Genomic DNA, 27,669 nt, shown 5'->3' on the forward strand with positions numbered 1-27,669 from the left:
AAAAAAAACACTTTCTATCACTATGTATAACACAAACTACACGGTAAAATAATAGAAATCTGTTAAATCCCATTTCAATTTTCAGATAGTTTGAACACAACATTAGACAAATTGAAGATACCTGAGGTATTTGAATACTAAAGCTGGCAATTTTTGTTTATAATTATTTAGCCTCCTGGAATATGATCATCTCTTAAGATATAAATCTGAACTGATACATGCATTTTCATCAACTTTTACAACAAAAGAGAAAGAATGTTCATTGGTTAGTAACAGGCAGAATTAAAGAAGCATATGAAGTCCTAAAGCTGTTACACCATTTCTGTGCTATGCAGAAAAAACTTCATAAAACACCCCATTTCAAAATATGTTTCTTATTAGGCAGTTTCATAAAAACAAAAGAAAAATACTGTACAATTTACTGATATGCATTTTGTCCAGATCAGATCAGTTTATCTCTTTTCTCTATCCAGGTTTAAGCACTTTAAAAACACACAGCTATAGCCCTTTTTTTGGTAGGATTTGCTAAACAACTTTTATTTTTGACAGCACTAGCAAAACTAAGATATTAAGCAGTGCATATAACGTTCAAATTAAGAAATCAGTTATTGTCAAAAATAGTGGTAACAAATGGGGACTTTAGGACAAAAGCCTGATCCTGGCATTGGTGCTCCCTTCCTGAGCACAGTGTTTTCAAGGTTTTGAGCATAACTTGTGTACACAGGGTCATCCCCTTTAGAACTATCCTCAAAGTCAGATAACTTAAGGAAAGTGTGTGTGTTTCTGTGAACGCTTAACTCTGCTTTTTCTCAAGAAAGCAGCTGCTGATTAAAACATTAAAAACTTGCCTGTGTTAGAAGAAATCTCCAGTTAAGCAGAGTCAATTTCATATCACCTGTCCCTTAAGTAAAGCAAACAGAAATGCACAGCGGAAGGCACTGGCCTGCTCTGCTCTGGGATGCCACACGTACGTGCAGTCGTGCACGTGCAAGGAGATGAAAAGCACAAGAGAACATGAGAAGGACAGGGGGATAGAAGGTATCTATACTTTTTGTGAAGAAACTGAGAAAATCTGGCTCTGTTAGTCCTACAGAATGAATGCTGAGAGAGGATATGATTGAATGCTGAGAGAGGATATGATTGCAGTCTATTAATACATCCTGAGATAAACACCAGGGAGGGATAAGAGCTATTTCAGTGGAGGACAATGTTGGCAGCAGAACAAATGACTATAAAGTGGCCATGAGTTACACTCATCCTAGAAATTGGAAGTTTCTAGTTAGGGGAGGACTGAGGTTCTGGAGCAGCTTCCCACACCAGCAGTAGCAAGGGAAAAATACTGAAATGCTTCCCAAGTAAAACCTGATCAGTTTTCTGAAGGGGCTATAGGATATGGCTGCCTGTAACCATAAACCGCATGTGGTGAGCGAGCAGATGTTTCCCTGTCCTGTGCTCCTTTACTCATTCCTCCCAAACACTCAGGATAGTCACAGAGTGTGCCAGTAGGAAGTCTTTCCACTTCCTGGTTCACAGAGAAATTGAAGACTTTATGAATTAAATCTGAAAAAAAAAATTATACAGGATGTGCAATTTAAGAGAATTAGCATTCCTACGCAATCCTTAATTGTTCATATCTCCTGGATTTCTCTGTGTGTCTTCAATTTTCACTAACATGTTTAATCCCTAGTGCCTCAAAATAAAAATACCTATGAAATAAACAATGCCTTACTGCTCCAATACTGACACATTCACTTGGGACCATCTGTGTGAGCTGCAGCTTGAACATACTGATTGTTAAGAGCCTTTCTTAGTTGCATTCATTTGGTTTCTCACACAGCATGGCAAAGCACAGCCATCCACCCCCAAGTCCAGCAGTTTCTCACTCCACCACATACTTACTAGTTGGAGTTTCAATCCTCTTGTTAAATGTTTGCTATTACATGTTTCTATCTTTACATTCTTCAGTAACATGCTAAACAAAGTAGATTAAACATTGAAGTATATAAACCAGAATACTTTTCATCTCCTAGCAAAGAAAATTTCATAGTTTTTCCCTAAAGAAAATCTTTACTCAACCTAGACCAAAATGAGAACAAGTAAAAATATTTGCAAGTGCCACACCCAAGACTGCAAACATACTTTAATTCCAGAACTTTCATTACAATTAATGGAGGAGATACAATGAAAGTGATAAAGTTAGTCTATGCATAACAGCAAGAGGAATACACTCAAAGCTCATCTGATGTTACTCTTGATTTCATGCTGACCTTGCTCTGCTGGCAGATGTTTTTCTGCCTGTATTTTGGTTTATAGATGTCTGACATCCTCAATAGCAAATAACTGTAGTTAATTTTATGCAGATTAATTCTGCTGAAAGTCACACAATAAGAGGCTAGAAGGTTAAAATCATAATGAAGTGGATGCTGGTAATGTCCACATCTGTGTTTTTAGAATATTGGCAGCATTTTCATTTCCTTGGGACTTTACATAGAATGTTGCTGAAATTGTGGAAGTTTAGGCCAGCAACAAAACTGCATCCAGCTGAAACTTGAGAAAATTAAGAAACTTAAGTACAGTGTGCTTGGGAGCCTCAGGGAAAGAAAAAAAAAAAAAGTAGATTAGTGAGTGGGTTTAGTGCACACTGGTTTATACCTCTTCTTGAGGGAAATAAATATTGCCAGCTTTGCCGCTACAGAAAAGTTCTAAGAGTCAAAGATCATCACGTTTTGCTCAGTACAGCAAACCTCTTCTGCAGGACAAAAAAGATTTTGCACTCAAAATACCTGGAGCCTGAGTTATTGCAACACTGATTCAAAATTCTCTTCAAATGTAACAATTTATTTTCCCTTAGCATATGTAACTTGTTATATTAAGTACCATTGCCAAACTGAGTACACAGAGCGCTGCCTGATAGAAAATTACAGAGTAGCCATTTTTAAAGTTACCAGAATCCATTTAGTCTTGTGTCTAGATTAATGTCTTCTGTAACACTTACAAATGAAATAGCACATATGAAATAGTGTACTTTGTCCATCAGCATCATAATAAAGAATAGATTAAAACAACACATGGCTAGCTTGGCACTTTGTCATGATACTTCTTCAGTGTTACTCACTCTAAAGTATTTCAGTCGAATTCTGTGTTGCTAAATCAAGGAATGAAGAAAATCCTGATGCAGATTTCTTCAGAATATTATATATTACTTACCTGGGGGCAGTCTTTGATGTAGTGTCCCTTGTTAAAGCAGAGGTGGCACAGGTAGTTAGGAGGTGGCCTCTTGCTGGGTTTTCTGGCTTCTGAAGAAAGGGATAGGTCAGAGAAATGCTCAGTGAGGGAGCTTAACCCATCCACGATGTTATTAAGGGAGCCATAAGGTGATGCACTCTTGTAGAGACTGCTGCTCAGAGCCTGAAGAAGAAAACAAATAAATCACATGCAACACAGTACTGTACTAGGGATTGTTCTGAGAGAGATGTGAATAGGAGATAGATAAAAACAGCAGGGAAATAAAAGTGATTCTTTTTTTCTTAGGAACATGGCTGCACATTTGAGAGGAACAATATACAGGCTGTTAAAGAAGAGGTTTCACAATGGCAGTGATATGGACATGGTCACCCCACTGTTGAGGAAACTAATGAGCTTGCCATGGTTCTCTCAGTCCAACCTTTCCACTAAGCAATGACTGCTTTCCTGTGTTTGACCATAATGCACTCCTAGTACAGTTAGATTATGCAGGCAAAAAGCTGAAAGAACAACTCACACAACAGAACCCTTTTGTGTCCAAAACTACTTACGCAAAGAATACTGAAGTCAGGGAAAGGAAAAGAACGCCAAGAAAAATGCAAAGTAACTTCCAATTTCCAATCTGGTTAATGAGACAGTCAACAGAGTCCCATGTTCAAATAATAACAAGAAGCATTGAGATCTACATCTGGTTTGGATTTTCTGAGGGGGAACCTGCTGTGATTTAAACATTTCCTGATAAACAGTAAATACCTAGGTTTTGTACTTCACCTCAATAGGATCTTCACTCTCTCAATTTGCAAATCAAAATCAGTAGCTCCTAATTTGCTATTCAGTAGTTTTAGAACAGCAGGAAACACATCAACACCTAAATAGGTATTCTCCCTAGTGGAGTTAACATGGATTAATTCACTGTAACCACTTAAAGGTTACAGTGGTCCAAAAGAAACTGCATAGTGGAGTTCAAAAAGAAAATTAAAACTCTTTAAAAAAATTAGCATCATAATGAATCACTGTAGGAATAGGACCAACTATTGACTATCCTTTCCATCCTCACATGATGGGACACCTTGCACATGGTGTTTCCACCTTAGGTCTGCAATGCTATACTCATGTAATTCTCCTGGCATCAGAGAATTACTGCTGGGTATTACTCTTATGGGAAAATGAGGTAAGAAGAGGTCCAATCTGCACCTCTTTGCTTTAATTCTACTGAATTCAAATATTTCAATGGTGTCTTTATATGTGTTTTTATATGTTTATACATGTTATACATATTTTGAAGGCATGCACTGAAATTGATTTATTTTTTTTTGTGGAAAAAAAAAAGTTTGTGAAAAAAATCTGAAATTGAAATTAAATTAATTTCAGAGATCTCAAACTTTCAGGGTGCCTGCACAGTGAGTGTTTTCTGGGTGACAGTTGCATAACAAAAAAAACCATATTAAAACTCCAGGCACAAGCACCTGGGTGAGACCCAACTATCCCTGAATTCCATCCCACCACAGATGGTGTACACTGCACAGAAAAGGTCAGCCTAATAATCTCCTTCACCCACTTGTTCTGTAGTCAAACACAGCATGCTGAACTCCACTGACCCCTCTTGCAAAGCTGAAGCTGGTGCACAGCAGCAGGATCAATTCAAAAGGTCTCAGAGTGGAATTGGATTTCACATGGGACTTCACATATGTCCTGGGACAACAACATCCTGTGAAGCATAGTTGTGTGCTGTGCAAGATGATGTGGCTGAGAGGAGAATCAGCCACTTTGTTTCAGGGGTTAAAGTCACAGATTTTAAAAGGAAAAGGTATTTCAAAAACGAATAAAAAGATTATAGCTGCTTTAGCCATCAAGCAACCCAAGATACCTCCAATGGTCACTGGAATTTATTTCTAGGATTTATTGGCTGCTATTGGAATGAGAAATTCTTGGCATTAAATTTTGAAAAGGAAGAGGAAGTGCTGTGGATGCCAAAGTAGTATTAATTAAGGGTCTTCAAGAAGTTCTTGTCTCCCTAGGAGCCACTTTCTCTTATATATGCTTGGAAAAACATAAAATATTTCTTTTTAAGAGATCTTCTTGCCAAGAAGTTCTTGAAGTACTTCACCTGCACTACACCCATTAGTAACTTTGCAAATTCCTTATTATCTGATTTTATAGAAGGGTGAAGGCATAGACGTAGAACATGTGAAGTCGCAAATTTTTTACCTATTGCCAAAATCTGGAATATCTCCTGAGAATGAAGAATAACTTCTGCCCATCAGGAGGTTGCAATTTTTACCCCCAGGGCCAACTCAGTAACAAACCAAAACATATCTATCTGCTGCCTACAGGGGGCTTTGAATTGGACATATGGCACGCAGCGAGGACTGTTTTCTTTCCTACACATCCTTTACACTGAGCTATTGCCCTCATTAAAAGGGAGCAATTTGGAACCACAGCTGGGTATTATTTAACTCACTCCTCCAACCCTTCCTGGCACGTTTCAGGTCAATACTGAAAAACAAGGTGGCTCACTCTGGCAGCAAACCTTCACAAACTTTTGTTTCAACCGTGGCAGCCAGAAGCTGCCAGAGGCTCAGATCCCATCAGACTATGGGCTGTACTGATACTAAATCACACCCTCACCCATACCATAATCATACCAATGGTTCTGTGGCCAAAGAGTGGCACATGGCTCTAAAAGTGGCCACCTGGCTCAGCTGGCAGGGTACTTGTGCAATGCATGCCACAGCTGGACACAGCAAAACATTCAGTCCACACACCGCACTGTGAAACGCTTCCCTGTAATCATCTTGAGGCCCAGTGTTAAAAAAGGAACAAATATAACATCCCAGAACATGACAGTAAAGGAGAAGATGGACATTGCTGATGTCACTGGTACTTTAAAGAACAATGCATTCCTTTGCAAAATGCCTAGACAATCCCAAGGTGCAGCCTATCCCTCTGGGTATAGTCAGGCAAACCAGTTCAGCAGTTCCTGCCAATCCGACCTGGAAAATGGTCTTAAATCTGTTTGAGTCCAAGTCAATGTGAAAAACACATCAATCTGGCACTTGAAAGTTGCTATAAAGAGCACCAGCACAAATGGTGCTACATCCTGTTTCTAGCTCTGGAAATCTCTAGCTCTTCAGAAAGAGATGAGGAAATAAGCCATTCCCAAAAGCCAAGTTATATAATAAGGGTGGTAATGGGAAAGTTCATCCCGGCCCCTGAAATCAAATAGTGAAAACTTAGGGCTTGTAATGAATGTGATGAAATGGTGATTGACTCCATTTTGTCATTGTAAAAGACAAGGGTTGAATGAATATTGCTGAGATACATAAAACAGTTTTGGTTTGGGTTTTTTTTTTTCTTTCTGGGGCACTCAATTGAGCAGAACAGCAATTCAGCCCTTACTAAGTGTTTGCACTGCTGCAAAGAGGATTTTTAAGAAGGGTTTTGAATAAAAGTTTGAATTAGCTTCACACCAAAAGAGGATGTCTGAGGGGGGAGAAAAGGGTGATTAGAGTGCCAGGGAGAGTGTTGATGGCCTCAGACAGAAAAGAGAGAGGAAGAAAGAAATGCATTCTGACTCACTCTAGTCTCAAGTGTATTAGTACTCATTTGGGAGGTGGTAGGGAGACTGCTCCTCTCATGAATTCCACCAAAATCAATGACTGCTCTGTGTTCACAATGCAACACTAGCAAAGCCAACCTATTTCTTTAAATGGTAGACAATAGTACCTCTCAGAGTCTCATTTTGAGCTTGAACAGGAGAGAAAGGATTGGCAGTGAAAGGGTTAGTGCTCTCAAGGCGCCCGAAAGACCACACGGCATGTCCTAATTACAAGGCTCATCAGCCCAGCTGCAATGAATTCAGGATTTCCTTATCTTGCCATACTGGGGGGGATGGGGAACTTGGTGGTAAAACTTAGAAACTGCCTTGGTGGGAGGTTTGAGCTGATAATGTAAGTTTGTCTGTTTGTTTGTTTTTTCCTTCCTATGAAACTTGTTGATTTAATTGAATGTGAACCAAACTGAAAATCTTGTATTTTCCAAAGGTAACCTCTCTGCTGGGTAGATCTTTAAACTGTATCTGTTGGTGGTGTTGGGAAGCAAAGTTCCCTTTGTTATTTGTTTGCTCAGTGTTTCCAGTTAAAGGGCACGTAATCTGCAAGGTTGCATTGTGGTCCTCTGTGAAAGAGGCAGCTATTGTCTTCCATAGCTTCCTCACTCTGATTTCCAGTTGGGTAACATACGTGAGTGACTCAAGAGTTCCAGTATCTAATTCACCTCTAAGATATTCCTAGTTACATGAATGATTGGCTAATGCTCTTGACTCCTTGGCTGGGTCCCTGCCTTTCAGAAATATCTTCTGGGGCTGATGTGTCAAGAGGCAGAAAAAGAAACCCCAAAACACTGGCTTTATCTCTTCAGTTTCTGAGACCAGCTGTTATTAATAAACAATGTCAGCTTGTTTATATGGGAATGATACCTTCTTATTATGCATGGACTTGAAAAGTAGAGGCAGACCTGGAAAAACCAGTTTCTGCCCCAAGTTCCATTTGTGGTTGCTGGACCCTTAAGGCAGCGATAAAGATGAACATATCGACCAGTTACATAAGGCTAGAATTGACTTGTGCTGGTTGATCTAGCCAGAGTATCTGTTTGATGCTCTAGAAGCTAATGTGATTTTTGCTTTTGGTTCCCTTCACATTTGAAGTAATTGCACACACTGAAGTGAGGTCCTGTAGCACTTCAGTATTCCTACAACCTAGTCCAGTCATCAATGCTTCCACAGCATGAAGTAGTCTGTAATTGGAAAGCAATAAGCAAAGAATTTTGATGGCTTATTTTTGCATTACTATGCTGCTTTCCAAATAAAGCAGTCTTAATGGACAGAGCGATGTTTAAGTCAACAGACACCTTGGCTGTTTGAAGTTTGTAGGAAAAGAGAGTTGGATTTCCCTGTCATCAGTATGGAAAAAGTAAGGGTTTAATATACAGTAAATTGTAAATATGTGACAGTAACCAGATTAGCCATGCTAATCATTAGCCCTGCACCGAAATATCAAAAGGTGCTGAAGTTATCAGCTTGGATTTTCACAAAAACAAGAACCGAGTGGTCCCTGTGCTGTGTCATGGATAAAACAGTAGGATAGACAAGCCATTGCCCTCACTCAGTTGCTACTTCCATGTTGGAGGAGACAGAAATCTCAGCTACCCAAACAGTAATTCAGTGGCTTGAATTAACCCAAAGGTCTATAGATGTCTTATTTGCTAGTGTCCTAAGGTTTGCTTTCGATGTGGGCTTTATCCACAACCGTGTTTGGAGAAGAGCACTTAAAACCTGTGACTTCTCTGTGCTGCAGCTCTTCGTAAGTGGTTAAAACTGTTCCTTGTTTTTGTCCCCAAAGAAAACACCCAATTCAGAATCACAGAATAGAATCATGGAATTGTTTGGATTGGAAAAGACCTTTAAGGTCATCATCAATGTTTATGGCCAACCCCAAAGCCTTCTGAAAACAGAGGGATTAAATGAAAATACAGTAATAAATTTAGTTGTACTAATTTGAGCCAGAAGAAATAGAGAAGTTTAATTACCAAGGCTGAACTGGAAAACCTCAAACTGCTCCTGTATGGCTTGTGTCTGCTTTAGCTCCTCTGATAAATTGGATACTTTTACAAAAAAACAGCTTAAGAGTTTGTTCAGTAATATTTTATCATTGGAAAACTGAGAGCCAAGCTCATCACTCAGTGAAGAAAATGTTTGCCTGGAGCAAGGAAAAAAAAAAACCTCAGGTTTCTGTTTCCATCTGAAGTCAACTTTTAAGTCAGCTGTCAAAAAAATCTGGTCTTTGGCCTAACTTTTAGTAAAATCTGAATTACTCCAGTTCTCATATAAAACCACAGCTAAATGTAGATTACCCAAGCAAACCTTAATGCATTCCTAGCTGGTTAGACTAGCCAAGTATACCTTAATTCATCCTTCTTACATGGGGGGTTTTAGACAAATACATGACTATGTTAAACTGCTAACACTGAAGTACTTCTAAATATTTCTAGGTAGATGGCACTCGGCCTTACCTTCTGCAGAAACAATATCTTAAGGAGACAGCTACAAATGCAGTGTGACCTGCCAGTGGTTGTGAAGCAAATTATTGAAGAGCAATGAATCTTTAATCCAGTGTATACATCTCTCTAATCTAGTTATTCCAAATCTGACAGCTCAACTGGCTGTGGTGTCTCAGGTTGTAATTGCTGAGACTCTGCAGAACAGCAAGAGGCTGCAACACCCTCCTCTGTGCATGACTGGTGTGTACCTTCAATCACAGCAAGGCTGGAGAGCAGCACACACCACCACCCTGCTTTGCTTTACATCGGCTGGCCTTCGACACGTGGATCCAAAGCTTTCGACGAGTTTCTCAGACCTTAAAAAAATCCTGTTCCCTATGTACTGTACAGTGGTAAAGTTATGCTGACAGTTCAGGAATTGGTCTGCCACCGTCTTCAGGCTTGCTGGAGCTCAGGTGCCTACTTCTGGCTTTCTGCTAGTGGTGTGATTCCCCCTTATTTCAGCCTGAGGGAAGGGTTTGCTGTGGCTATCAGCAAGAACATTCATTCTGCACTACGTACAGGGACCTCACAAAAGGCCTCTAAAGGCAGACGTGGGAGAGGACAGACGTTTGCTCTGGTCAGAGGCATGCAGTCTTGAAGGAATTTTCTAAATCTTGCACCAAGTTCTGCAGGGTTCCCTTTTATCTGCTGAATGCCCAACAACTGCCCACTTATGTTAAAGAGAAGCTCTAACACGTGAACACTGTATTAGGGACAACGGAGACCATTCACGTTGCAAATTACTTTAACACATCCCCCCAAAAGCTGGGGAGTTCCTGGGCTGTCCTATGGCTGCCAACCTCCCTGACCTATGGGGAGGGGCCCCTGCCAGGCCCCTCTGTCCCACTGCTGCCCAGAAACAAATCCTTTTGGTCAAGACAGGGTTCTCTGTGCCCAGAAACAAGTCCTTTTGGTCGAGACAGGGTTCTCTGGCGAGGAGGAGGTTAGGAAGGCTGTATAGCATGAAGTGAGGGGAGAAACGGATGGACATGTTTTGATCCCTGCACTTTCTGTTAACATCTCTGCTTCCTGCAGGAAATCTTGTCTCAATCTGACCTGCAGTCTGAAAAACAAGAGTCAAGTTTCCTCTCATTTGGTAGGTCTTTTGACACTCCAAATGCAAGAAAAATAACACCCGGAAATAGATATGTGCCTGTTCAACACACACTTAGGAAAGCATTTACCTCCTGCACAGCTCTTGCATGATGAAAGCTTTCGCTAAGAAATGTCCATTTTGGGTTAAACAGAACTCTAAGTCTGAGACAGTTTTGTTTATATCATTTACATTCAGTAATGCCTTCTTGGCACAGAAACTTGCACGATGGCTGCCAAAGTTTAAAAGAGGCAAAGCTGAGGTCGTTGTCAGAGGTAGAAACAATACATCATCTGCCCAGAATGGGCCCCTCACAGCACGCTGAGGGCCCCAGTTCCTGCACTCATGGGAAGACAAAAACTTTTATTAAATTGAATATAGTGAGGAAAATAAATTATTTCTGTGTACTAAATGACAGGCTGGAATTTCATTTTGTGACTCTGGCTTGTTAGATAGTTTTATCTATGTTTAAAGCTACCCTCTTAATCAACTGTGATACAGCACAGCTTGAAGTGTAACAAGCAAACCTAAAACATCACAATCTGCTTAAGATAAATTATAAAATAACAACTGAGAAATCTGGTTTCCAAGTGGATTTGAGGCTTTCTTTCCTTCCCATGCTGTGACTGGTAGAAGAATGAATCTATTATTCTACTACGTTCAGTTGCAATGTATGTTGGAGAAAGATGGTTATAGAAGAACACCTCTGTATTTCAAGGATCACTGATACTCAAACCCTCTTAAAAACTCTTGCTAGTCCTCTATTTTCAGGATGCAATGACTGTACAATAGATCCTTCACTTTCATTTCAATCACAAGGATCCACAGCCCTAATGACTACTTACAAATTAGTTGCCTAGCAGGCTCCCTTAGTGTAAAGAAATATAGGCTGCAACTCAAAAATCACTGAGATACCTGGAGCTCCTAGAAGCAAGAGAATCTCTGAGAGCAAGCTGATCCCCTTAAAGTGCTTGCTTGGCTGGCAGTTAGCTGGATGAGTTAATCTGTAAATACAGATTTCCAGCTACCCACAATCTCTCTATGTAAGGAATTGCACTTGAGTTCATTGAAAAAGAGACACCAAACCCTGCCACATGCAGGGAGTAGGTGTGGGTGGCCAGTTAATATGGCAGGAATTTATCTCTGCTTTGCATATGAGCTCAAGTCCTGGATCATGAGGGCATTTGCTGATGTTCAAACTAAATTTGTCAAAACATAAAATGTATTTTTTAAGAAACAGGTTTGGAAGACCAGGCAGCAGTTCTCCCACCAGCAGCACTTGATAGAACTAAGAAAAAGGGTCAATATGAGGCTCGTTAAAACTCCTCTTAAGTCAAAGTATTGGACTTGATACTATTTGCTTAGACCAAAACATAACATAGAAGGTAAGGGGCTAGGCTTGTGATATGTTAAAACCCACCAAAACTCCCCACAGCTGTGCTGGCCTGGCTAGACAATGAGGAACATGGAGAAAGCCCAGGACTTGTAACCCTGCATTTATTCTGCTTTCCTCAAGTGAATCTGTCTATAATTTTAGATTCTACTTTTAGTAGATCACAAATTGTTTGCTGTGGTTCTGAGAATAAGAACCAACCTGCAGGAAAGATGAGGTGATCCAAGTTGTTATACTTATAAAATACTGTCTGTCTGAATTATATCAGCATTACTGCAAGATTTGAACAGCTTTGTAAAATTTAATTAGCTGCTTTGATCTATTATAATTATTCTGGAACCCACACAAAACCTAAATAAACCATGAGGAAAATACATTCTCTCCATTTAATTTAATAATTTCATTGTGGCTTTCTAAAAGAGGAGGAGCAATTCTAGAGGGTAGCAAAATAGGCATCAGGTTGTTGGCAACTTTTCTGGGGTAGAGAAACTGGGGAGAGGCACAGGTATTAATTGTGACATTTCATTAATATGTTCAGAAAATGGAAGGTGACACCCAGTATCACTTTTTAGGTAGCATTTATGTGTATGCATCTAATTTGGTTAACAGGATACAGTTGCTTTTGTTTCTATGCAAATACATATTATCCGAATTGTATGATTTGGCTTTGTAATATCTGTGCCTGCAGCTTTTGGAAACTGCACTGCATCATTATTTTTCACGCTTCTTAAAGCAGCATGGAAAAGATTCTCTGGTCTTAGATTTAAATTTCACTTAAATCATGTTTCAAAGTCCTTTTATGGTGCACTTAATAGAAGTGATCTAGAAGACTTTCCTTAGCGTTAATTCTCACCTAGCATCTATCAGTAAAATGAAATATTTTCTTCTAGTTGTCAATTACCAAAGCAACAGGACCACTGCTATAAGTTGTTTCTTATCTATCTTATACAAGTACACAAAATCCCTCAAACAAAACAGCAAAACCAAAAAAGCCTGGGTGGAGGCGAAGAGGAGAATTGGCTTTGGGATAAAAACAATTTAGTACACATCTTGCTTATCTAATTCATTCCATATACTTCATAAATTAATACATTTGTTCAAGTCAGACTTGGATGCCTGATCATTTGTGCAGTTCACTGGAGAAGGATCTTCCTTTTCTGCTCTGAATAACTGAGTCTGTGTCTGCAGAGCAAAAGAGGAGTGGATGAAAAATCGTTACCCAACACACAGTTACATCACCCCTTTGTTTGGGTGCTTTGGCATGGAAGACACTGTAAATGCATAAAATAACTGTAAATCAAAGCTCTGTGTATAAAATATAATTGTAACAAGAATTCTACATCCTTTTGCCTCCCATTATAGGTTGGTGTGTTTTTCTTTTCTATATACTGCCTGACAGGTTTTTTTCAAGATGTGAATGTATTTGTGAGGCAGAAAAATCATGCCAGTGATTCTGTCAATGAGGAGTTTGCACAGATACAAAATCCCAAGTGATTTAAAAGGATTGGCAATGATCTTCAGCTAATCAGGAATAATAAATACAATTGGTTTACCTTCTATTGCTTGATTTTATTTTTCTTTTCAAGCTATCAAAAAGAAATCAGTAGTAAAGCAGAAAGTGCATATTCCTCTTCTTGAAGACCTGATTTACTTTCAGCAATTAATATTTTAGTTCTTGCCAGCTTTCCAAGCATGTTTCTGATTGTGATGGGAAAGCAAGTACCTGCAGATGACTATGGTGGATAATACTTTCACTGTAAATAAACTAAAGCCCAGGTGAAAGTCATGTTTGAATTAGTTAAAGCTCGAGGTACGGCGGGTGTACTGCAGAGCTAGAGCAGCATTTGCTGGGGGCAGGGCCAGTTTGTGGGTAAGGATGCAACACAAGAGGCTCTGGCTGTGGAAGTAAATTCAAGACATTTTCTTCTTACTTCTGGGAACTTTTGGCTGTCCTTAATTGGGTAAGGAAGCCAGAGTAAATGCAACATAATTGTATTTAGAACACTGGTGAACCAAATTTGGCTGTTGTGCATTTCTTCCTGCAATCAAATTGCTATTAGGTAATTTAGCCTAAGTGTCAAGAGTAAGCAGAGTATCTGCTACATGTAGTACTGTCCACTTACAAAAACACACACAAAGAAAACACTTTATCCTGGACAATAGAGAAGCCTAAAGCCATACCTACTAGGTGATACAAATGGAAGAGTGCAATTTGGATAATAATTTGAGATAATAATATAGATCTTATTTTCAGACTCCACTTCTTATAGTACATTCACAGGTGGGGTTTTTATTTCCCTGGCAAACATGGGTGCTTTCCAAAGACGACACGGCAAAGCAGGAGGCCATGGCTGCAAAAATAAGAACAGGGAGCAGAAGAGAACGCTGATAGACATAAAACCCTGAATTTTTGAATTTTAAAGCATATATCCAACTGGAATTAGGAACAGAATAGCTATTAGCTCAAATACCTGTAACAGGATCTAAGATTTTGAGACCAGTGTACAGTGGGCTGTGAAAGCTGCCCTTTGTGTGCTCAGACAGTATCATCAAAAGGGCTCTGGAGCTGGCTGTGCTGGGAGGACAGAGGCTGGTGTTGCCAAGATCTCCAAATGCATGTTGTCCTCTGATTAACGTAAGAGATTCAGCTCCCTGGAATCTCTTATGAGGATTGATGTGAGAATTGACATTTAACTTCCTGAAAACCATTTTGGCATTACTTGTCTGGCACTTAAGTAGCCACAAGATATTATGAGTGTATAGTCATCCTGAGGAAGAGAGCACAATTCCTGCAGCACAGGAATTGTTATCCTAGTGCCCTTTCACTAGAATTTGGAGAAGGTTAAGGGCATTCCAATGTTGGCACTTACACAAAGGATAGTGAGAAAAAATTAAAATTGGGAAATAAATAATAATTGTTATTATTAAAGCACACTTTCAGGTACTGTAGACTGTGCTACTGTCAGTCTGACAGTCTGTGCTAGTCTGTCAGCTTTCTCAGTAGCTGAGAAAGCATGAAGTCCTCACTTGAGTGCCTAGCACATTAAGCACCCTGTGGATCAAAAACATGCTCTGTGTTAGAACAACTAATAATGTTACACAAAATTAAACAAATTGGACATGGTTTGGAGCATATGGCAATTTCTGATGACCTGCATCTCTGCTGAGTTTGCCTTCAGAACATGCTGGTTGTGAGCAGCCCCTTAAAAGGCATTTCATTTTCTCTTTCAGATTTTTTAATCATGGTTGTTCTCAAAGATATTGCACTTAATTTAGGGGGACAATGGTCTAAAATCTGGTATAGCAATCCTTGTATTCTTACGATACTAAGAGAATGGAGATTTTTTTTTTTTTAATCTTATAATTATCCTCTACATTTTATTTCATCTAGGCCAAATAAGAGATCTTTCTTCATCAAATATCAGCCTGGTGCGAACCCTCCTAATTTTATGAAAGACAGATAGACAAGTTTGTCTGATAAAATATATTTTCCGTAGAACTGCCAATTTCCTTCCCTACATTTTTGTTCTTCCAGTGTTTCATCAGTTTTTGTTGTTAGCTTATGAATGTCACTGTCTTCTTTGGGAAGTTACCTAATCTATCCCATTGCTTTAGACCTGCTTCTGTTTCACAGGGATTTGAATGTTATTTTCTGCAGCACACTAAACTTTTTTAACTCCATACGTTTTTCTTTCCAAGCAAGTGTTCCAAACTTTACTGCAGCAAACTGAACTAGCTTTGGTGTGTTCTCATTCCTGCTTAGTTCCCCACTTGCCTATAACGACTGGATCTGGAAGTCTCCAAGTCAGAAACATGAAAATGGTAATTATTTTCTCATCTAGTATGTGCAGTTATTTGTGCTTAAATAAAATCTGTTTTAGATCCAGAAAGTGGCTGCCAAAGAGGCTTCTAGAAGGAATTTTACTCTTGAAAGACAGAGAGTAGAGAAAAAAGTTTAACTATTATATTATGATACTTTCTAGTTACTGCTTGCTGTTTCTTCTTGACCAAAGACAGCACTGACCTGGTTGGATGCCTCCTGTTAGCACAGAAAAATACCTTATGAGTCTCTTGCCCCCTTACTCTAGGTTTTTCAGTTATACCCCTCAATGACAAAGCCACAGATACCTGGCTGTGTCTCAAAGGCATTAAATTCCATATAACCAGCCTCACAACAAAGCCTCAAATACTTGGCTCTGATGGATGGTGTTATAATGAGGGTGGAGCTCAGTTCAATGGCCAATTTATTGCATCTTAATGGTCTAACATGCTTTTATTTCATATCTAGGACAACAAATGCTGCCATAAAGTTTGGTTTAAAGCAGGTCTGTTTTGCAAAATGAGTCTTGCATACAGAACAAAACACTCATTGTTGCTTTACTGTTTAAACCATTATTATTGCTTTTTTTTCGTGGTACAATGGGCTTTTATGCACCAAACAGCTGTGTTCATCATGTTTATTTAGAAGGCATCCATTGTAGTGGAAAAAGTCTGGAGGACAAAAATCTTGAAGTACAAGACTACTCTGTGGGTGCTGGCACTTTTATTTTTTTTTTTCTGTCCTGTTCCTTTGGTCAGTATGCAAGTCACATACACAGGCACTGCCATGCAGACTTGCAAACCCTGTATAATAGCGACTTTTCACAAGTGCTGTCTCTTATTCCAAGTGTTCTCCTCCAGAAATTTTCAATTGCAAGGCAACATACAGGACACACAACTATTTTACACCCTATGATCCTATCATTTCTCAATCTGTTGCTATTTTGGACCCTCATTAGATCACTTTCCAAATATTGTGTACAGCTATGTGTCAATCATTGTCACAGCTCGGCTCCAGGCAAAGCCAACCCAGGACAAAACCGTGAGGGAAAAAAAATGCCAACCAAAGCAAGCACTGTGTAGAAAACAGTCAACAGTTTAACTGTGGAAAGCTATGTGTTGTTCCAAAGATAGCATAAGCCCACTTGCTGCAAAAACAGCATACAGTACTAATGCTCTCCAAAATAATTTTACGCGGTTGAAATATGTAGTGTATACTCAGTGGCATCTGCAAATAAACAGATGTTAGAATCTCAAGAATTAAGAGCATGACATTGTCGGAAACTCTTGGGTGACTCCTGCCAAAAAACAGTCTAGTTTCCAGTTTCTGGAAAGAACAGAGCATCTAACATATTGACAGAACTTCTTTTGAGCAACAGTATCTCTAGCACCTTCTAAACTCTTGAATGAAAGCTGCTGTATAAGCAGGCAGTGTTAGCCTGGGAAATTAAAGGGTTCCCTACTTCCTTCAGGGTATATCCAGCAGGGCAGACGCATTCCCATACACAGGAGATAGCTGTGCTCCCTTCCCTCTTTTCAGGTTACCATGTAGTAAGACATAGTTCAGGCAAGTACTGGAAACATAGACGTGTCTCCATCAGCCACACAGTCAATGCTATGGTCACAGGCTGGAAAAGGAATGGCAACAAACTAACATGCTTTATCTTTTAAAAACCATAAAATGTCTGTATAGAATGAGATGGCTTCTTATTTCCTGAATGGTGAATGCTCTTGGCTTTCTATAGAGCTGGCATTCTCAGTTTCTGCTGCTGTTCATGTGCCTCAGGAAACTGTAATGAGGTTAAAAAGAGCAGAATAAAGTTACAGCTTGTGGATGATAGGGATCCACACAGAAGGTGACTTCTGGGATCTGAAAGCAGCACAGCTGGGGGAACGCTGCACAGGGACTGACTGCTTGGAGCCAGGGCAGAGACAGGGGCCTGAGGAAGGCCTGGAATAGCAGGGAAATTATTTTCCAGAAGAAAGATTAGAGGGGAAAAAATGGAAATAACTATGAGCCAAGTGGAAAGGGAGTGTGACAAAAGGATTAGCCCCTACTTGCACAGAGTATAGTAGAAGCCGAAAATGAACCCAGGGGACTGTTGGGAAGAGAAAACTGTTTCTCAGAGACTGTTTCAAAAGCTTCCTGAATGTAGACTCCATTTACTTGTTTCTTCCTTTTTCTCCCATTCTGCTGTGAGCAGAATGTATCCCAACTTCAACAAACACGGGCCTGAACGGAGCCCAAATCTGGAATCCATGCTGGCCAAACTCCTGGAGTCTTGCTGCTACTTGGGTACTGTAAAGCTAACAAGCCAAGCAGGAAAGAGCAAAATCTACAATTTGTCATCAACACGTAGATGTAGGTAGCAAATAGTGTAAATTGCACTGCCTGCTAAACTTTTTGCAAAATCAATGTGCTTGTTAGGTCTATATGTTGTTAAACTGCCTATGTCATGTCATGCTTAATTAGACTTAATCAGGTTGAACAAATTTTGAACTACATACTCTTAAAAATAGTGCCTATTTTGAGACTGGATGTGCTTCATTAAATTCTTAAAGATGAAAGAATTTCTAATTAAAGGAAAAAGTGTCTATATAACTCTGGCTCTCAACTATTAGCTGTTGTATTACAAGACCAGTTGGGGAATTTGATTTGGTTTTAATTAATAACTCGGTAACTTTTCTGACAGAACAGGAGGGTGTATTTTGACTGAGAATACATTTTAAGTTGATGTTTGGCATAAAAGGTGCTGGAAGGACTTTGAAATGTCATTCTGTGGGAAGTGCCAGAGCAGGGTGGGATGTATAGTCCATCTGACCATGTCAAACACAGCCGCTGTTGAATGCCTCCGGCAAGAGTCCCACAGCAGGGTGCCAAAGTGGAGCTGGGATCTTTTCTGGAAAGACTGGGAGCTGTGGTGTGTGAGGTGCCACCTTGCAGTGTCTCCACACATGTGAAATCCCTCCAATGCAGAAGTGCTAAACCTCAACAACTTCCTGTGACAGGGAGCTTCACAGCGAATTGTCTTTGCATACCCCAGCTTTTTAGCTTCCTTCCCTTTGGTTGCATTTAGTCTTGTTTTGCGTTATGAAACGTGCACAAAACTTTTTTCGCTGTTTTTGTCACGTTCCTGTTTACATCTCTTCCTTTCAAATAGTGCCTACCTTTGATCTCTCGTAAGCCATATGTATTCTTGTATCGAGCTTTTTTAAGTAAAACCATAGGGGGAAAAAAAAAAAGAAATAAAAGGCGGGGGGTGGGGGGGGGGAGTAGCGGCGGCAGTATTTTTGCAAGTTATGACGGATGTAGCACTTTCTGCGCGTCCTGCCCCCCGTCCCTCCGGCCGCGCACGGGAAATCCGTGTAACCATTGACCAGACTGTCAACACGGGCGGCTCGCGCCGCTGGCGGGCGGCGGGAGGAGGCGGCGGCCGCGCCAATGCCGCGGCGGCGGCGGCGCCTGGCCCCGGCCCGTTAGCGGCACGGGCAGCGAGGGAGCGCCGGGCGGGAAGGGGCCGGCCGGCCAGGAGGACAAGGAGCCTGCGCGGGCGGCAGAGCCGTCCCGGCGTGCGCGGCGGGGAGCGGGGCTGCCCCGCTCCGGGCGGGCCGGGTCCCGGCCCGGGGAAGGGGGCAGGAGGCTGTGAGGCATCATGGCGGTTGTGGCCCGGGGGGCCGGGGGCTCCGCGCCGGGCGGCGCCGCGGACTCACCTCGCTCCGCTGGAGCTGGAAGAAGCTGTTGAGATAGCTGGAGCTGAGCGAGGAGCCCAGCTCCGGGGTGCTCTTGGTGTAGCCGAGGTCGGGGTGCTGGGACGAGGAGGGCTCGGGTCGGAAGGCGTCGAAGGCGCTGGCCTGGTGCGTGTCTTGCAGCGACAGATAGACCCAGTTGAGGAGCTGGGCGGGCTGGTACACGGACGCGGCGCTGGTGTCGATGGTTGACAACAAGCTCATCTTTCCCCCCGGCTCTGCCGGCGCGGCTGGCCCCGCGGTGCCGGTCCCCCTCCCCGCGCTCCGGCAGTGCCGCTCTCCCGTCCGTGCCCGGGGCGCTTCCTCCTGGCCGCCCGGAGGAGAGGACGGGCCGGGGGCTCGCTGCCGCGCCCCGCGCCGCTCTCGCTCCCCTAAGGCCGGCGGCGCCCGCGCAGCCCCAGCGCTCCGCGCAGCACGGGCATCGCTGCCGCCGCCGCCCGCGGGCTCCGCAGGAAACTTTGTGCGCGCTCCGTCCCGCCCGCCCGGCCGGTGCCTGCCCCGCTATCTGTCTTTATTCCCACTCCCGCAGGCAGCGGCGGGGAGGGGCTGCCGGCGCTCCGGCGGCGGCGCCGCGCCCCCATAGGCCTCCCGGCCGCCGCGGGGGTGCAGGGGCGTCCCGGCGCCGCTCCGCCCCCGCCCGGCCCGCCTGAGCGCGGCCCGGGCAGCGAGCGCGGCCGAGCGCACCGCTGGCCCCGCACCGCTGGCCACTCGCCCGCCTGGGTCGCGCCGGCTCCCTCGCTCGCTCCCCGGCCTTCCTTTTCCTCCTTCCTGAAGATTTTTTTTCGCCAAACACGCGCAAAGCCCTCCCGAGGGCTCCTCGCTGGGCTCTTTTGGGCTTGTTTTTAACTCGACAAATTTCGCTCGGCTCTTGTCAGCCCGCCCTCTCATTTTACTCTCCTTTCTGTTTCTTGCCGGTGCTGGGAGTTCGTTGCGATCTGAGGTTCCTTCTCGTTTAATCTCTGTCAGAGCTCCAGGTTCACGAAGCCCTGCGCGGCTGCTGAGGTTGTGCCAAGCCGTGCAGAGTTAAGGTTTCCCAAATAAGGCAGCAAGCGGCGCGATGCTCCCTTTGAAATCCATCTAGGTAGCCCTGGCGTGGGCTCCTGGGGAGCCTGGCTGTGGTGGGATACCCGGGAGTTAAAGCTGAGTAGGCCTTTTAAGGAGTCGGTAGCACAAAAGAGGATGATGAATGATTCCTGTTTTAGGAAGGAGCCTGAGTGGGTAAGCTGGTAATTACAGTTCATAAACTCTTCCCTGCTGCCTTCCCTGCGATGAGTGGAACAGGGCAGCTATTTCTCACTTTGGTACAAACACCACGGTAATCAAACTAGGAGTTTTCAAAGGCGCTCCCAAGAGGTAACTTAAAAACTTGATCTTAGCTCCTTGTGCTCTTTGCCGAGTGACAAAAGGGTAAAAATTAATATGCCTTCCCACTATGGTTTTGGAAAAGAAAAGTCTTCCTTACTTAGATAACAGAAAAAAATCTGAACTTTGAAATATCAAAGTTGGCTTGCTGTAATAATCCATATGTCTCTGCCAAGATAGGATAAAAGTCACTTTTCTGAAAAGTGGTTACAAACAACAGAAAATGAGGGTCAGTGTACACACAGTAGAAAATGCTGCTCAATTTTCAGCTGCAAACATCCAAGATGGATGCATTCAACTTTTGGGAGCTGCTAGTTAGGGCAGCAGAGCTATCTGCTTGCAGAATTTAAATGCAGGTGAAGATTCTAACTTTCCAATACTGCAAGGTCAAGCTTAGAACAGCTGCATCAAACTGAATTCCTTTAGTGAGGCTGCTTTTTTTTTTTAGTGACGAAGTCCCTGCAGCACAAATGCAGTTCACTCTTTTGTACACTCTTAGTTTAGAAGCCCTTTGGGGCACATTTAAATATGTGTGCATCAGCATGAGAAGGAACAAACTTCTACCAGTGTAAAGGGTCTTTCTTTATACTCTGTCCACAACAGAGCTCATAACAGAAGAATTCAATCAATTTGTATGCCATACTCAAACAGTTGTAGAGTGTTTTAAAGTAGGAAAAGGTGGATGAGGCTTAGTGATTTAATAAATTGTGGAGGAGGACTGTCCATGGTTTTCTGGTAAATGAAGAAAAACCCCAAGAAACAGATATCACGTCTGAGGAACTTGACTTTCTAGCAGATGGTGTTTAAAAACTCAGGATATGGTAGAAAATCTAGAAGGGGGAACTAGGCTGAAGCTACTTGTTTTGTTATGGTGGAGTTGTTTGGATTTTTTTTGTAGGCATGCTAATTCCTTCCTTAAAGACAATTTCTATTCTTATCACTTCCCTCTTTTACTTGCTAAGTTAAATATGTGTATTTTTATTTGGCAGCTCCACTGCTCACTCTGTTTAGTAAGATACTGTGAAGGAAATGGGAATTCTGAACAGGCAGAAAAGATAACAGGGTTCTTGTAGCAGTAGAGGTCAAAAGCAGAGATCAAAGTAAAGAGTGGTCAAGGTGATGCAATGTTTTGGATGAAGAGTTTTTTGTATATTTTGATACTTTCCCCCCCTCTAAATTGAATATGGCTCTCATTGTAGGTGGTTGGATTGCTTTATTTAGACTACACAGTAGAGATTGCTGCAGGATGAGGGAAGGTGGAGTTAGGATGCATTTATTGCAGCAGCTGCATTCATGAATGCAGCAACCCCTTATGATGTGAGTGGCACACAGATTTGAGCACAGAGCTTTTAGCTGTCATTGCCCCTTGGCAGTAGCCCTGGTGGCTTCTAGTAACCATGCAGGGGAATGAGTAAATTGAATAGATGCTTTGTTTGGCATATCAGGAAAGGGAAAGGCTGCAAAATGCATGCATTATGAGGAGCTTAGGTGAAGCACCCACTCTTTGAGGTTCAGTTGTCATCCTGGTCTCCTGTGCAGTTTCTTCAGAAAAACAGTTTCAGGCAGTTCCTTCCCATTTCTGGATTTAATCCTGCTCTTAGCTTAGCAAAATTCTGCTGACACACTCTTTACAATCCACGTAAGTTCAAGATAGCAATTTTTTTTTGTTGGAAGTCCACTCTTCACCTCTGGGAGTCATAGAAGTCATATCTTCATGAGAAGATAGATACAAATGGTCTGTTTAGCAGAGACATGTCAGAAGACAAAAAGGTGCTAAGGTCTATTCTTCTCAGAAATACTTGAGACAAAAGTGTCCAACAAGGTAGTCTGATGGCTTTGAAATATCTTCCAGGCATGCACAAAACCTTCCTATTGATTATTTTGGGATGGACTATAAGTAACATCAACTACATGGGCTTTACATCAGCCTTATGTTGCCAAAACATCTACAAATCCTCTTGGTCTTACATATGAGTACTGCTAATGAAGTAAAAAAATAATTTAACATTAAATTTTGAATAAATTGAATGGCTTAAGTGACTTGGAAAATAGAATGCTTGAACAAGTCAAAGGCCAACACAGAGACAGGATTCAGCTGCTTCAGTCCTATTGTTTAAGTAGTGGATGATCATGTAATTTATCTAAAATCTCCTTATAACTGCTCACTTAGCCTGTCCACTTGGTGATCTGGACATCTTGTGGCTGCACCTTTCCCACAGCATCTTTGCAAGAGTGAGGAACATAATTTTCTACTTCTCGCCAGGACTTGTTTCATAATTTAATGTGTTTATGTTCTTGCTTGCAACATTCATACCCTTTAGATGATGTCAGCCTTTAACTTATATATATGATTTTAAAAAATTGTATTAAGAAAATTTTTATGGTCCTCCATATTTTAAAAATTAATGTGCCCTACTACAGATATCCTGGATTCTTGTGCTTTTAAATGTGTCTTGGTCTGAATTGCTGTCTTCTTAGTCATCTTCTAGATTAGATGAGGCTCCAGTAGGAAAACAGAATGAATTCCCAAAACTGCCAGTAAGACTAGAGAACACGGGTAACTTGAACCCACGGTATTCTCCATTTTCTGTAATCAGGATATAATAATAATAATGCAATAGGCCATTCATCTGCAGTGTAGCTGGAATATTCCAAACAAATGTTTTTCATCTGCTGCAGCAGAGATTCTTATCTTGTTATGAAATAATTTTGCTATGCGGTGGAAACTGTGTAAACGCTCTTCGAATTATGAGAAGGCATTTCAGCAGGGTTGTAAACTGTGAAAGCACATCTGCATGTGGCATTTGTGAGTTATGGATGTTAAAACCCCTTGTGCTCTCTCTGTAGGTACAACAGTTCCACTGCCAGCAATGAAACATAGCATAAACCAAAGTTAGTCAAAGTGAGTCTGGGAAATGCATGTGCTTGGGTATGTAACACTATGGATTTTTTGCACCTATCTAAAGGATCAGCTGCAACCTAGTGCTTAGGAACTAAAGTAAAAATTCCTGTTTTCTTCCTCCTGTAGCTTTGACATAGAAAACCCTGGAAATATACGGATATGAAGGTATATAGTTCATTCATATGTAGAATGTTAGTAAATATATACCATATGCAGTAATGATTTGCTGTGGATAGTGTGTGAAGCACAATTCCTGCAAGACTGTCTCAAACCACCAAGTAGGTAATTGGTGTAACAGATCCTCTTGGAGCACACAGATTCTGCACCTGGCCAGTTTGTGGTTTCAAGTCTTGGGGCCTCCTTGCTCGCTCTCTCTTAAGATGTCAGTGCGTTGCTGAGTAATTGCCTGAAATAAGCCCTAGATCTGAGTAGCTGTGTGAAAAATAGTGGTTTAATCTTTCTGTATTGTTTTACAAAGCCTCCTGTACCTTCTTCAGCTGCAGCATAGTCATCCAAACTGTTCCATTATTTCAGTTTTGAAAGGCAGTATCTCCTTGTTTCTAGTACTGATCTAAGTTCAGCATCCATGTCCAAAACAGTAGCTGAAGTATCTTGTTCCTTCTCCTTAGCCCGTTCTAACCCCTTTCACTTGCTTGACCCGGGAATCCAAGAGAGGGAGTCCAAGGAAAGGAGCAGAGCAGATGAGAAGGGCAGTAGCAGTTAGGGAGAAGTGGGTGCAGGGGAGCCCATCTGCCTTACCTGGAAGCGTCTGTGTTGGATCAGCTGCTGATGCTTGCTTCTGCAGCCAGAGAAATAGCAGGCAAGTGGGGAGGCCCAGGGATTTTGTCACCTGGGGATCCCTCTAACCTGCCTTAGGCTGCAGGAAGCCCTTTCCTGAGGGTTAAATGGCCTCAGTGCTATGTAACTGGTTCCCAGCTGAAGAGTAAGTTAGGTGCTGTTTACAGAGCCCCTTAAATACCTTGGTGTTAAAGAATGCCATAACAATCCTCAAGCAACTACTCAAGAAGGGAAAGAAGAATCTTTTTCAAAATGCTTACAGGGTTTCATTAGCATTTTTTGTGTGTCCCTTTACTGCATATAGTATCTTTGCCCATCTACTTCTTTCACCAAATGCATGGTACAGCAAGCTCCAGGAGCCAGGGTAATAGAGGTAATGCCTAATTGTTTGCCACTTCTCTGTTTTTCCCTTGGAGCTCCACCAGATTTTTTTCTTCCAATAACTATAAACCCTGCTTGCTGAGGTAGAACAAGGCTTTGAGTTAGAGCAACTTCAAGAGACAAAAAAGAATGCCAGAGAGAAATGTACATGAAATGGTGGTTAGTGGATGGCACAAGCCATAGAGGTAAGTAGGAGATCAAAATGACAAGAGGGAACCATTGGGACCTGCAAACTGAGTGGCTGTGGTGGGATTGGAAGCTAGGATTGTATCTACAGTTATCTTTTGATTAATGGAATATTTGACTGCTTTCTGGGATTATCCTTAAGTCAAATCAGGTCTGGAAGCAGTTATTTTATTCACGGTATAGGAATCTGCTGGCACCCCATCCATGGCAGAGCATACCGCTACCGCCTGTGTCAGTGTTGCACTGTCACTAATTTCTTCTTAATGCTTTCTTTACATACCCAGGATTGTCTGCTTTTTCTGTTTTATCCCCTCTTTCCATTAAGCTGGATAACAGAATTACTTACTTGTTCATGAGTATGTATATTTTATCCATGCTGAGCTGCCATGTTAATTCTAGAGGAGCCTAGACTTAGTTGCCGATCTTAATTGGCACTAACCCTGTTGCAGGGAAGTTTTTTCCTAGGTACTTTGAGTCAGCACAATATTTATATCACACTTGGAAACACTCCAAGCAGGTTTCAGGCAATTCTTTAAATAAAAGGAATGAACTGCAGGTGACTGAAGACACAAGGTTTTTATTTTCTGAAACTTGGACCTCTGTCTCACACAAGGGCTCAGTTCTTGCCTCAGTCAGCACACCTCACACACTTACAGAATTTGCCAGGACCATCTGCTTTTGAGCTGTCTGATGCAGGCAGTGGAATGACAGTAAGTACTGATCCTTTTACAGCTCTGTGCAGGAAGAAGCTGTTCCCTGCTACCATTCCACCAAGGGCCTAAAAGTCATCAGCTTTTGTAACACATATGAGCTGTGCAGGTTTTGGATTAGATTCACTACATCAGTTTTGGTGTATGGTTTTATGAGAACAATGATATTGGTGCAGACATAAATATGGACTAAACAATTCTAGTAAAAAAACCCTTTCCGTATATATACATCTGTCAATCATAGATAAAAATCACAGTGTTATTACATAAGGTAGCACTGCTAATGGAACACTAGAACTACTTTAAAACATTAAAAACTGTCCTCTTCCTATTTAATCCAGGCTTTTTTTTCACCTCAATTAATATGATTGACAGACATCATTCTCTCTCACATGTTTGTCTTCTCTGGTAGAAGCCCCACATTCCACTCACTCACCAAGAAAAAGGAAATATTCACAAGGAAAAAAGTGCTCTTTTAAAGCCTGTGTAAAAACAATTCTTGGTATAAAGTTGCTTGTCCCTGCTCAAGTCCCTGTTCATGCTACCCCAGTTTAATTCAACTGAAGGAAAAACATTAATTTCTAGCAAGACATTTTCTTTGTTTCTTCAATGCAATCCTAAATAAGAAAAATGAAGTTATAGGGAAGATTGCAGTAAATAAATGAACCAAAGGGTATAGGCATGCATGCCTTAGGGTAAAGTGTACCACACTTCTTGGCATAAAACTGGAATATTTTGAACCATATCATTCTTACGGAAATTTTTCTTGCCTGCTAACCTGAAACTTTGTTTTTACTCTCTGTGTTGGCCTAAACACTACTGCAGACCCTTACAATGAACCTCTTAAGTTAAGACTTGTGCCAACCCATGAGTACTGACCTGACCCTGTCCAATGCAGTGAGACAAGTAACTTCTTCTCCTATAAAGGGTTGAACAAGCCTACCAGTGTCTCTATCTGAAACATAGCTGTTAATTTGGAAGTGTTAACATGTACCACCTGGTCCTGTGAGGATGGGATTAGCCAAGGGTATCATTAACACTAATATCTTTTTGAATGAAAAATAAAAATGAAAACTGAGGAAGTCTGCAAGGGCGTAATTGCTCCAAAATTAACTTTCCAATATTTCTACCTTATGGAATGCCATATTTGCTCAGAAATGTAGACAGCAAATGAACAGATAATATGTTTATTGATGAACAAGTGAAAAAAGCGCAGCGTTTATTTTCCCACCTTTAATATTGATTTCACCTTGTTTTCTTTCACTTGTCTCAGCCCAAGCTGTAGGCCAGGGCCAGCTACAGACTATGTAGCTACAGAAACACATTCTCCAGCTGATGTGTGTCCACCTTACTGTTTCTGCCATAGCACTGTCATTCCTTAAAAGTGTCAAAAGTGAATTGCTAGGTAAATAAAGACATGAAGAAATGGGTAGATGTCCCGGTGTAATATTAGTTCTCACCTTACAAACCCTAGCAAAAGGTCTTTCACATTTTTACCCTGGAAAATATAAAGGGTAAGTATAGAAAATCATAGTTTAAATATTTTCTTGATGGCTTACTCCTATGCTGGTTACCTTTCATGCCTTCAGGTGAAACATCTTTCAGGAAAGTGGCTGCAGCTCACTAGCACAAACACCAGTGCTGTCAAAGGTACTGTTCCTGCCATTGCCAAATTTCAGCTCTGTTAAAGGCCCAGTTATGTATTGCATTCACAGTAAATGTTTTCCCCATCTCTGCATGTTTTAGTTAAAAAATTGCTACAATAAAACTATATTCAGCAGGAATGTATCCAGTTCTCCAGAGAAATGGGACACCACTTGATCTGAGATGATTTTGTTACATTCTTTTTGAGTTGGTGAAATTTCTACTAAAAACATTTTGTTCATTGTTAATATTTTCACAGATGAAAACCTCAATTTCAAGCATGCATGTTGAG

General features: G+C 41.5%; 2 protein-coding genes across 8 annotated transcripts in view; one reads left to right on the plus strand and one right to left on the minus strand.

The window, feature by feature from the left end:
- Positions 1 to 19,882, minus strand: part of ZCCHC24 (zinc finger CCHC-type containing 24) — a 107,486-nt gene extending 87,604 nt beyond the window's left edge. The window contains exons 1-2 of the mRNA XM_086899673.1: positions 19,359 to 19,882; positions 3,208 to 3,408 (exon numbers count right to left, since the gene is read on the minus strand). Coding sequence (XP_086755799.1) covers positions 3,208 to 3,408; positions 19,359 to 19,598 — 441 coding nt within the window. The 5' untranslated portion in view covers positions 19,599 to 19,882. The remainder of the gene's footprint in view (positions 1 to 3,207; positions 3,409 to 19,358) is intronic.
- The window catches only part of ANXA11 (annexin A11), a 67,689-nt gene continuing 47,142 nt past the window's right edge, over positions 7,123 to 27,669 (plus strand). For 2 of the 7 annotated variants that reach the window (XM_086899667.1, XM_086899662.1), the window contains exon 1: positions 19,277 to 19,502. The gene's annotated coding sequence lies outside the window, so the exon portion shown is untranslated. Of the gene's footprint in view, positions 7,194 to 15,531; positions 15,651 to 19,276; positions 19,503 to 27,669 lie in introns of those variants that run through there. The other 5 variants (XM_086899668.1, XM_086899670.1, XM_086899666.1 and 2 more) reach the window with 5 other exon arrangements.

Source organism: Cyanistes caeruleus, chromosome 8 (assembly GCF_971803275.1).
Source record: "Cyanistes caeruleus chromosome 8, bCyaCae1.hap1.1, whole genome shotgun sequence".
In the NCBI taxonomy this organism is placed as follows: domain Eukaryota; kingdom Metazoa; phylum Chordata; class Aves; order Passeriformes; family Paridae; genus Cyanistes; species Cyanistes caeruleus.